The sequence below is a fragment of the Spermophilus citellus genome, assembly GCF_964194105.1.
Source record: "Spermophilus citellus genome assembly, chromosome: 10".
NCBI classification, from domain to species: Eukaryota; Metazoa; Chordata; class Mammalia; order Rodentia; family Sciuridae; genus Spermophilus; species Spermophilus citellus.
The window spans coordinates 35,491,838-35,504,702 of record NC_138197.1 but is presented as its reverse complement, the minus strand read 5'-3'; the positions used below and the strand labels follow the sequence as shown (position 1 = coordinate 35,504,702).

Genomic DNA, 12,865 nt, shown 5'->3' with positions numbered 1-12,865 from the left:
GGTAGAAAAGTGAAAATATAAAAATAGAACAATGGATCAAGCCAAGAGAAGTCTGTAGTACCTCATAAGAATTATGTACCTATGTGTGCTACATCACTATTCTGATGTTCATTAAAACTTTCTCATATTGTCTAAAATAGCTTTAAGAAGTGTATAGCTATTTAAGTATTTTTTTATCAACCTGTCATTTTTTTTATAAGTTTGCAGGTCATTAAATCTATGTGTAAATATATTTTATATAATTCATGTATACATTCTATGTATATATGTATATTTTCTGAACATGTATATATTAATACATTTTTATGTCTATTTATTAACACAAAATATACACATATATGCATTTATCTATTTCTTAAACTATGTTTTAAATCCCAGGTGGAGAACTACTTCTTTTGACAAATTCCATTTTGGTATCAACCCCGAAGGAACCATGATGACCTCACATCCTGAAAAATTTGAAATCTGTTTTGTCTTTTTATCAGATTTTATTTCTTTATTATCCCATTAAATGCTGTCATTTCACATCTGAGTGCCTCATTTTCATTTATTTTAGTACTCATTCATAGTTTTTATTCTAGAAAACTTGAGGCTTCATGTGATACCACCTTGTATAATGCACTTTATTGTTTCCAACTCAGAATTCAAGCTTTTAGACATTATGACATATAGAATTGGAATCTTCCAATATGCAAAGAAAGATTGAGAAGTGGAGGAAAGGAGAAAGATTATGTGAAAGTTGAAAAAGACTTTATAAAAGCTCAAGGAAACAAACAAACACACAAACACAACAAAACAGACTCTTCTCAGTAAAATTTTATAAAGAGGAAAAAAGTAGAGAAGAGTCACAAATTAAGTGATAATTTTATTGGATTTATATGCAAGATCAAGATGTTAATCTCAGAGCATTTACCTTTTTAAATTTTTTTATTCTTCTGAGTTTATCATTTACTGCTGAAAAGTCATACTCAATGCCTTATTTAACACCACTACTGTAATGAATAATGAGGCAAGAAGAGCTTTCAGGAAAAGGATTAAGGGACACTATTTGGACTTTGGCTTTCATTGTTCAGAATAAACCTGGCACTCACTGCAGGATTTGGGTAGAAGACGGACCTGCCCCAGTTGTTTTAAATATATCTCTTGGCTTCTGTGTTGAGAAGAGGTGGTAGGAGTGCAAGAGGAGAAATAAGGAAACTTGGTAGAATCTGCTGCAATGATCTAAGCAAAAAGTGATGGTTACTTGAACCAGTGTTAAAGCTGGGCATATGGTGAAAAGTGAACAGGTTCCAGGTATGTTTTGATAGTAAACCCAATAGGTTTTCTTGATGGGTTAGATATAAGGAATGATAAAAATAGTGAACTGAGATTATTTAAAATGTGTTTTGCCTGAGCTTTGGAAATATAGAATCATCATCATCTGAGCTGGTCATGGTTGAAGTAGGTTTGAGATGGAAGATTAAGAATTCATTGAGGAGGTTTTGATGTTATAAACAGAAGTGGAGATATCAAGTTGGAAGTTGAATAATCAGTATAGGAATTTGAGAAAGGGAACTTTGTATTAAAAATATAATTTGGGAGTTTGGGGCATGCTACTAATAATCTCTTCCCTTTCAGGAAGTGAGTCTGAATAGAGAAAAGAATCAAGAACTTTGCTGTGAGCATTTCAAGGTAGAGAAGGCCATTTAAGAAGGAATCAGCTTTGGAGACCAAAGGAGGGGCGAGTGAGATGGAAAGCCAAGGGAAACTAGAAAGGCAAAAGTGTCAAGTGCTATTACTTAGTCATGTAAAATGACAACTGCAAATTGATCATTTACTTATGTAGCAGAAAACAAAGTTACAAACTGTTTGATTTTGGTCTCATAAGAAATATCATATACCAAAGTAACTGGATTCTGTTGAGACCATGGCCTGGTTCTACTAGGGCAGTGGAATAGGTTGCCAAAAGGTGAAAGAAAATGCTTAAAGATAGTATTCAAGACACAAGGTTTATTGGAAAACGCTTTCAGGGAAATTCCATGGTGACAGGCTAGACAGAGAGCACCTCTGTCCCTCTTGGCACTTTGTCCAGTGGCAGCCAAATGGAAAAGTGACCCTTATCCTTTCCATAGTGCCACCAACTGTGTACTAGTTACTACACAGGAAGTGTTTTATAAGGTAGGTGACAGAAGCAGTGACATTGTTATTTTGCCTAGTGTGCTTTGTTCTTTGTATGACTAGCATTCCAAGGAGCAGCTATTCTGGTATGCATGCAAGAAAGTAGTTCCTGCATATAACACTAGTTTTCCCCAGTTGCTACATAGGTGAGAAAGAGAGTTAGTGTCCTGTTCATGATAGTAATTATTTGGATGTTCTGGTCTGAGCCCGCTTTTATTGTTCCCTTAACTTGACTAAGTTCTTGGGAATGGAAAGAGGAGTTTCAAGGGCATGGTGTTTTATTGTCCTTTTTCAAGGATAGCATGCATTCATTCTTCTTACACCCCTAGCACAAGTGTACTAGAAGAGTCACATTTTTCTTGGAAGGAATTTCTTGAACTTCATAATAGCCCAGGGTACTGGTTCTCTTTTTACAGTAAAAAAATGTGAATTCTTGTGTTTTACCTTCACTAACTTAATGAGAATCTCTGAAATAGTGGTGCTTGGACTTTAGTCGCCAGAACCACCCAGGTAATGAGATTGTTGAGGTTCTTTCTCAGGAGTCTGACTCAGACCATCAGGATGAACATAGACTTTGTATTTTGAGTAGATTCTAAGGTATTTCTGGTACTGTTAGGCTCAGGAAAACAACTAAAATTTTCTGATCTAAGAGTGTAGCTTTGGCATCAAAGCTCTCCAGGCATTTCTACTATTGAACTGGTTGAAGGCTGCTGCTTAGGAGCCTTGCCAATTCAAATGTGGTTAGAAGAGTAGCAGCATTGGCATTGCAGTGAGCCAGTTGGAAGTGAAAGGTGTCAGGTCCACATATACTGAACCAAAACCCATATGTTGAGGAGGTCCTCAGATGATGCATAGACATGTTAAAGTTTCAGAAGCCTTGTTTGGACCATGTCTGAATACTTCTTTCAGGAAACACTACACATGTAGTAGAGGGAGAATGGGGAACCTTGGGTGGAATGTCTCTCTGAGGATAAGGGAAATTCTCAGAGGTGAAATCATCTGACAACCCAAAGCCCCCAATATTTGGGATTATGAGTGCTTCTACCATAAAGCAGAGCACCTAAGGGCATACTATAGTAGAGCCCACTTTGGTTTAGTAATGAAGGATATGAATATGCCAGAAGGAACTATACAGAAGTGTTTCTTGGTGTGGCATCTGCAAAGACTTCACTCCTTGTTTAAAAGAGAGGAGAAAGTGGAGAAGAAGAAAGAAATGCAAAAGTAGGACATTCTTCCACTGCTGAATCCTTCCTTACAGATGGGATATTACTGGGTAGAAATAATCTCCAATTCTTCATGATCCAAGTTGTGGCCAAAAAGGCAATAATATTTATACCCCAAGGATGTAGAGCATAAATAATATACAAATACTTTAATGGCACAAATGAGCTGCTAAATCAATCCCAGCACCACCATTCTTCAAGTTTGTTCCAATTTTCCATAGTAATTTGTGTATGAGTAGGAACTTGGGAGAGTGTGAGTATGTGACATTTCATTATTATAAGGATTTATCCAAATGTTTGTTATATGTCAGTCATGTTGCTAATCCCTTTAAGTATATTGATTTATCTAATTCTTATTATACGTTTATGACTTAACTGTTATTATTCCCAAGTATACACAAAAAGAAACACAGGGAATTTAAGCCACTCATCCAGTTCACTCATCTGGTAAGCGGTACAACCAGGATCTAAATACCAGCTGTAAGGCCTTCTCTATCACTACCTTATAAGGAAAGGAAGGAAAATATTGCACACTAAAAAGATGATGGTCATATACGAACATTTAAAAGTCAGTGTAATTGTAGTCCTGTCAGTCCCAACAAAAACATAACTATTTTTATGAAAAAGACCTGCATCTACTGTAAACGTTTCCCACCCAGCAAAGGGCCTTCATTTCCCAACCACATTCTTCCTCCAAGACTCCATCTGCTTCCTGTGGCAATAAGTTTCTGGAAATGTGTATGACTTGCCATGATAACTTAATGCCAGATCAAACAAGTTTACAGATACTCTATTATGTTCAGTAGTGGTATTCTAGAGGATGCAAGCTTCTATCTACCCTGACACAGCTCCACCAGAGTCCATTGACCTTTGGATCTCAACACAAGGAGAGACTTTCAGGGAGAAGACAGGTGAACATTGCTTACCTTATACAGCATGAAATACCTACCCACTGAGGTTCTGGAAAGAGCCCTTGTTAAGAACAGGTTCTGCTGGGAAAAGCCAAGTTCTCATTTGTTAAATGACTCATAGTTAAGTTCCTGGCAAATTTCCCCTAAGCCTTTCAACTCTACCTGAGAAGAGACACTGAATGTTATGCAAAGACAGCAAAAGTTGCAAAATGATTAGGCTTTTTTCCTGAAGTTTGTGACTTTCTTAATATTCCCCTTAGGAATACTACCACACTATAAAAAAAAGTGAATCAGAAAATATGGCAGGATGTAGGAAAATGAGAGGTTATATTTCAAAATTGACAGTGAAGTAAAAATATCCTTTCACTAAGAATGAAAGCATAATTTATTCTTAATCTTTTTACTTTTCATGAGAATATATGACCTATTTACTTTTTAAGAATATATGTTACATGTATATTCTTCAATCATTTTGCACTGTAGACAAAGATATCTAGATATAAATTTTTCTCTTATTTTAAATATAAGAAGTCACTGTAAATAAAAACACAGTATGTATCACTAGAATAAAATTCTTGCCATATATCCACAAAATAACTCATAATAATCATATTTATATTTTAATTAATAATTACTGAACTTAACTTTTCATTAAAATAATTGCTGCTCTTTGGGGGAAAAATCAATTTGAGGTATTCCAAATACATCTTTGACTAGAACAATAGTCTTAAATTTAGGAGCATTTGTTCAAATTTTATTTGGAATGCTTCTCTTATAGTAATTCTAAGGAGGACTTATACCAATACAGTTTTTAATAGTTGTGATGAGGTAAATCTCTGTTTCACAGGACGAGGGAATGGATATTAGGATACAGGTGAATGAAAAGGGATTTTTATATACCCTGTAAATAGTATGACCCAATTTCCTGAAAACCCAAGCCATCATTTTCTCCACTCTCTACACCACACCCTTAAATTTATTAATGATGTCTTTCTCTTCTTATAAATAGTAAAATCTTTTCTTACATTAGAAGGGGAATTCCCCATGAGGTGGCCTGAAAATCAGAAACAATTGCTATGTATCCTCTATGCAAATAACATTGCTATTTATTGACTTAATCCAAAAGTACTTGTTCAGATCTGTATTAATATGTGCATATATCTTTCTGTATTTCTTAATGTTTCCTTTAAAACAATTATATTACCTTTATAAAATTTAGATGGTCTAGTATGGAGATATGTAACTATGTATCTGTGTAGATAACATTTAATGTGCAGTTACTTTGTAGATCTGGGGAGACATCTCAAAAATAAGCAATCCTACTCTCAGTAAGATAAAATTTATTGTAAAAGATATAAGGATAAATAATATAAAGAGAATAATTCCATAAGCATTGGACTTTTATGGAAAGAGAAACCATATTTCTAAATGTGAGCCCCAGGTATACAAATTTTAGGTGCTACTTAGCAATACAGAGCATTTTCATATGGGCCAATGTAGTAAGCTCAATGGTGACATAAATTTATTTTCCAGAGAGTTATTAGTCATGTATTTAAAAATTATAATTGCTTTTACCCAATCAAATTATATGTATGTGTGTGTAAATATAAATTTCATTCACCTTATAAAAGAGAAATTTTCTGCAAATTTTCCTCCTATTCAATAATTTGAACATTTGCATTAATTTGTGTCTTTAACATTTTTATGTGAACTTCCTGTTATTTATGTTAGACTTGGACTTCCAAATTGTAATGAGTTAGTAAGATTTTGGAAGGCATTGGACCTCCAGGTGTCCCCCACTACTACTGTGATTTCCGTTGTGCATTTTATTTAGTAAGGGTATTCTATATAGAAGCAAATGTCTGACTGCATTTTTCTAATATTAAGTGACCATTTAGATTTACACTTTGTAGTGAGTCTTATAGCAAGGGGAAAACAGACCCCAAGGAATCAGTAATGGAAAAACAGAAAGAGTAGTAGATTTTGGTACTGTTTTTCATAAATAATATCATAAATGATCACCAGTCTGAGACTTTAAACTATCTGGCATATTAAAAAAGTAGTAGATTAAAGGTGTAAAGACCACACTCTTACTTAAGTGAGAAGGTTCAATTTTCTTCATATTTGGTCAAAACCTTGTAGATGAAGAACAATAAAATACCACGCTGTCTTTCTAGGAGGAGTTAGGGATAAATACAATAGAAGTAAATAAAAATGAATACCTCATTAAGCTGACCTGAAGATTATATCATGATTGGCATTATTCCATTTGCATTGACTGCAATGCAGAACAGTAGAAGCCTAGGAGAAGACATTATTACCCAGAAAGGGGTGTCTGCCTTTTTGCATCAAAAGCCAGTGTGCTCTCCTTGGATAGAAAGACAGCACTCCAATAAGTGGGTTTGCTCACCAAGTCTGAGAGTCAAGGGTGCTTACTTACTTCAGAGACCTGCAATATTCTAGCTGTTGGAAAGCCAGCAACAAATCAAACCCACAGGCTGTGCCTTTGGGATTCTCACAGCCAAGTGGCACATATGACATGAAAACAAACAATTATGGTATAAAATGATATCCTGTAATAGAAATTTGTACCTAAGTATCAGGAGTTTAGGGAAGCAATAGCCAATTTCATCTTGGGAGTCACAAAATTTGAACTGAGTAACGAAGAATGAGAAGGAAATGTATTTGAAATGTATACCTGGTAAAAAGGAAGTCAGAAATAGTGAGAGAGAGGGAGAGTCTAAGACACATAAATGTTCATGGAGAGATAAAAGAGCATGGCAGACCTAAGAAACTGCTAGTGTTTTCATGGAAGAAAACAAAAAGTGTCTGTAGGGAAATGGTGGGTACAAAAGTATACAAGTACCTTAGTAAGAAGAAACTTGGTGGAGTTTGGGATTTATCCAATAGGCAGTAGCAGAACACTAGAGAGTTTTAAAGACAAATTTATGTAATTAATTTGCCTCTTAGAAAAAAAAAAGATTTTTATTCAATATAAATTGGATTTCCTGTTTAGTAAAAAGGACAATATTAGAGGCAGAGCCTAATTAGAGACATGGTTATATGATGAAATCACAGCAATTGTGAGATTATCCTTCCAAGAGCTTCTTAATCAAAACTCTAGCGATAAAGGACACAAAACACTTGGCAATAAATTTGTAATGGGAAAGACTAAAATTTAATTTAAAAAAGTGATATTTCAATAAACTTTCTTGCTAATATACTTTAATATGTTCACTTAGACCTTGATGAGGCTTACCTAACTCAGATTCATCTTAAGTTTGTCTGACTATGGAAGTGAAAGTTATGTCCTCATTTCCTCCCCAGATTCTAAAACAAATTGTTCCTACTCTATTTGGTTCTATTTATAAGAACTAAAAAGGGATTTAACCTTGGTAAAGTAAAGGGGGCTGAGGTAGGAGGTACAAAAAGAACTAAAACCAAACCACAACAAAACATTTTATTGCATTTTTTCCAAGGATTGTTGGGTATCAGTTTGCTTTAAGTGAAATGTGACTTTCTATGGTTATATCAATATAATAATCTAAATTTATCTTTAAGAAGCCAATTGCACTTTCTAAATAAGTTAATATATGTGCCATTTATTATGCACTTCGCTACATTTTTAAAAATAAGAGCAAGAGAAGATAATTTTATAACAATACATTTTGTTGATTACTATCTTTGTTTTTCTTATAATTATTCCTTTGAATATTTGAGAACTGGAGTTAATTATTTCCTCTTGACTTAGAATTTCAAGTATATATTTGGCATGCAAATTATAGTATATGGAAAATACAACATCAACAATTAATAAGTAAAATCACATGATCATGTTTGAATCTTTTATTTTTCCAATCTGAGCTTCCATAAGCCCTTTTCTATTATTTTTTAAATTATCCCCATTCTAATAACTACATGGAACTATTGCCAACAAAAAATCAATACTGTTATTTTCAACACAGATTTAGTTCTCAACCACAAAATAATGATTTAGCAAGATACCGATTTATTTTTAATGATTGAATTTATTGGAATGAAATTTCATTTGTGTTAGAAAGATTCACTCATAGTCATTATGTATTAACTCTAGGAGTATTTTTCGTCAGAAGATGATGACACACAAATGACACCCTAGTAACATAATAGACATGATTGATTACAGGGAGGTGACTAAAATTTCTAAAGTGTATCCAGTTGGATTACTTGTGTTATTATTTAGGAATGATTCAGGAAATGGTCCTAGAAGTATTGCATGGATATATAGCTCTCCACACTTGGCTTTCTTGGGCAGTGAGAATGTCTGAGCTTCCAGCACATTGACCCACGTGTGGATATAGCGATCACAGTCTATTGACTTCTTTGTCTATTGGGATCATGAAGTGGATGAAAATACTTCTGGGTGTTCTTCTCTTTCATCTGTCTCTTTCTCAGTCTCTCCAAGTGTAAGTGATTGCATAGAATTTTGTTATTTCATGTGGAAACAAATAGAGCTTGATATTAAAAATCAGAACTTGTTATATTTTTATTGCAGTGATTAGATTTTAAATATATCCTTACATAGCATAGTAAACATGTTAATTTGTATAATGAATTCTGAATTTGAATGGTACCATTATCACTGTTGGCATGTCTGCTGATTAAATTATAACACAATATTTATACCAATGAAGAGATGTCAAACAATTGCTGGGGGAAAAAAGCTAGACAAACACTATGCAAAAATGAAATGGAATGTGCGTATCAGTTCAGGAGCAAAAGCATTGCATGAAGACACAGATGGTAATTTTCATAGAACTAATGACAAATTACTTGCTTTTTTTTGCAAGTGGTATTATTCTTGTTGAATTCACGAATTCAACTCACAGGCAGAATATTCCTATTTCATGAATTTAACATCCTCTAATTTAGCATGCTGTATGTCTCTAACATTGAGAAACAATACATATTTCTTAAACTGCAATCCTTTAGATAACTAAATAATAACTAAGTATCAAATCATTTCTTTGACAATTTTAATGTTCCTGCTTAAATTTTGTAGGCAGTATGTTCTGCTGGTCCCTTCTGTTCTCCAGGAAGGCTCTTTGGATAAAGCTTGTGTTCAGCTTTTTAATGTGACTGAGTTTCTTGTTTTGACTGTCTCCATCAACTATGGTGAGGTCCAGACCAAAATACTTGAAGAGCAGGTTACAGGAGAAAATATCTTCAAATGCTTCAGCTTTGAGGTAAACATTTCATTCTGCTCACTATAGAGAAAATACTGCAGGGGCAGGAAAGGCACCCACAAAACTGACTTTTAAGGACAAATGTTATTTGCCTGTCTATTTAAAGTTATTTTAATGTTTTCAAAAACAATATACTCCTCAGTTTCAGATAATGTAAGTACAGTTATAAATGGAGGCAAGGAGAAAAGTCTAACTATTTACTATTTTAAAAGAAATTTATTGAAGAGAAGAAAACACACACACACACACACACACACATACATACATACACACAGAGAGAAATGGAATATTTTAAGAAGGCTAGAGATGCAGCTCAGTGGTAGAGTACTTACCTAGCATCCTAGCATGTGCAAGGATCTGGGTTCAATCCCTAGTACCATCATCATCAACAACAACAACAACAGAGATAAAGGAGAATTCATTTAAATGATGATATAATTTATCTAAATGATGTAATAGAAGCAAGAAAAATGAACAAGGTGGGTTATTCAATAAATAGAAAAAACAAGTTATGGATTTAAATTCACTGGTTAATAATGCACAATTAGTCATGGAGATCTCCTGACAAAACACCAGTCTCATGAAGTATGTATTAATTTGCTCCCTAGGTTCCTCAGGTCAGATTGGACCCAGTGGCTTTCATCACATTCTCTGCTAAAGGAGGCACAATCAATCTGGAAGAGAGAAGAGCTGTGGCAATCAGCCCCAGGGAAAATGTGGTCATTGTGCAGACAGATAAATCCATCTACATGCCTGGACAGAAAGGTGTGTATACCTACATTCTGTTACCCTCAGCTAATATCATTTATAGAATGTTTAAAATGATAGTACACAATACAAGCTCAGAAAATTTATTACATTAAAATCTACTAGGGAGATTGCTTTAAAATACAAAATAGCTCATGTTACCTAAATGTTTGAAATTTGATTTCAGTATGTCTCGGGTAGGGAGCCTCAGAAACTATTTTTAAAGAATTTCTCAATATTCTAATAATATCTAGTAATGTATATGTTTGGAAACCATGACATTTCAACTTATGTGAATTTAGGAATCATGGTTGAATTAGAAATTAAAGAGCAACAAAGTGTTTCAAGAACATATTAAGAGCCAGGCACAGTGGTGCACAACTGTAATTTCAGCTACTTTGGAAACTTAGGCAAGAGGATCACAAGTTCAAGGCAAGCCTGGACAACTTATAGCAAGAGCTCCTCACAAAATTATAAAATGGGCCAGGGGTGTAACTAAGTGATAGAGTGCTTGCCTAGCATGCTCCAGGCCCAGTGTTCAGTTCTTAGTATCAAAAATACACATGCACTCACACACACACACACCGAGAGAGAGAAACGAAGAGAGAGGTTCTCCTAGTGGCTAAGTAATTGCCCTGCATGATGTTGAATTAAACTGAAAAGCCTTCTCTCATCTCCTGGGTTTAGAAAGAGATCAGGAACACAGCTAAATCTTAAAAAGGCAGACATTTCTCATGAGCTAATGGAACACAAGAAAACATGGAGGTAGAATTAACTCAAAAGCCAGACCTTAAAATGTTAAAGAGATAAACTTATTTGGAGTAGAAAAAATAAAGGGAAGGAATAAGAAATGAAATAAATGACAGTTGAAGAAAAGCCCTGATTGTGAGCTGAAGTGGCATTTTCATGCAGTTGAGCAATATCTATGAGGCATCACTACGGCTTTGGGAATTATGCCATGATGAAACACTATGAGGATTATTCTGAGAAATCTGCACATATTGTTATAGCACATCGTTTTTTTAAGCCGTTAGTAGTTGTGATGTTGTAATGACTAGCACAATGTGCTTGGACAAGAAGAGTGGACATGAACATAGAGTAAAGGTTTGAGGAAAAAAATAGACCTGAGTGATTTTATACTTCTGCTCCTCAGACAGGCTCCTTTTAAAAAAGAATAAGCAAAAAATTTAAAAATATTACTTCTTTTGACATATGACAGGATCATGTTCTCATTAGACTTGCAAGTATGATCCTGTTGAATAATAAATTGAGATTTAAATGTTTATATATCTGTAATATAATATATGGTGACATTTATCTTTGATATACATATTGGGAAAATTCCATGCACTCATATATTTAAAGTTTAATGAAACATGCTGTTAAACCATTTTCATGTGTTAGTTAAAAATATATTTCATTTATGTGATGATCATTACTATCCAAAGTATATTTATGAAGACACCAATTGGCATGAATAGTCTTTGTATACAACCAGAGATATCAAAAATTGTGCTCTATATATGTAATACAAATTGTAATGCATCCTGCTGTCATATATAAATTTTAAAAAAAATTTAAAAATATAATTCATTTGAACTAGATGTATTTTTTATTACAGCATTGTAGTATACTTAGTAGTTGAGTTCATTTTGACAAAATCACACATGCAAAGAATTTTATTTCAATCCCCAACTTCCCCTCTTTAGCTCCCCTTACTCTCTCCCACTACTCTCCTTCCTCTGCTCTACTGACTTTCTTCTCACTTCTCTATTTATTTTTGATTTGTACTTTCTACATATACATAATGGTGAAATTCCCTTTGGAATTTAACATGATTTTGTTAAATTCATTGGATATTTCCTTCCCTTTTCTGTTCTCCCTCCTTCCCTCTTATTCTCCTACTGATCTACTCCATTGAGCTTTCCTATATATTTATGATATTTGATCCAGTCCCCAGCTGCCTCCATTCTCATAGATAGATAGATAGATGATAGATAGATAGATAGATAGATAGATAGATAGATAGATAGATATAGATGTAGATACTTTTTTGCTCTGGATTTCACATTTGAGAGAAAACTCTGACCCTCGATTTTTCTGAGTCTGGCTTATTTTACTTAGCCTAAGGTTCTCCATTTTCACCGATTTGCCAGCAAATACCATTATTTCGTTCTTCTTTATGGCTAAGTAAAACTCCCTCATGTATATATACTACATTTTCATGATCCATTCATCTATTCACAGACATCTGGGTTGATTACATAATTTGACTATTGTAAATTGTGTTTCTATAAACACTGAAGTGGCCATATCACTATAATATGATGGTTTAAATTCATTTGGATAAATACTAGGGAGTGGGAGAACTGGGCAAATGGTGGTTCCATTCCTAGTTTTTTAAGGAGTCTCCACACTGCTTTCCAGAGTGGTTGTACTAATTTGCAGTTCTACCAACAATTTATGGGTGTACTTTTTCCCTGTATCCTGGGCAGAATTTATTAGTATTAATGTTCTCGATAATTACCATTTTCACCAAAGTGAGATGAAACAGTGGTACAGTTTTGATTTGCATTTCCCTGATTGCTAGAGATGTTAAATA

General features: G+C 34.0%; 1 protein-coding gene across 1 annotated transcript in view; it reads left to right on the top strand.

Moving 5' to 3' along the window:
* Positions 1–8,668: 8,668 nt before the first annotated feature.
* LOC308658173 (ovostatin-like) overlaps positions 8,669–12,865 on the top strand; it is a gene marked incomplete at both ends in the record, with an annotated part of 73,543 nt that continues 69,346 nt past the window's right edge. The window contains 3 exons of the mRNA XM_081310786.1: positions 8,669–8,736; positions 9,333–9,516; positions 10,125–10,281. Coding sequence (XP_081166912.1) covers positions 8,669–8,736; positions 9,333–9,516; positions 10,125–10,281 — 409 coding nt within the window. The remainder of the gene's footprint in view (positions 8,737–9,332; positions 9,517–10,124; positions 10,282–12,865) is intronic.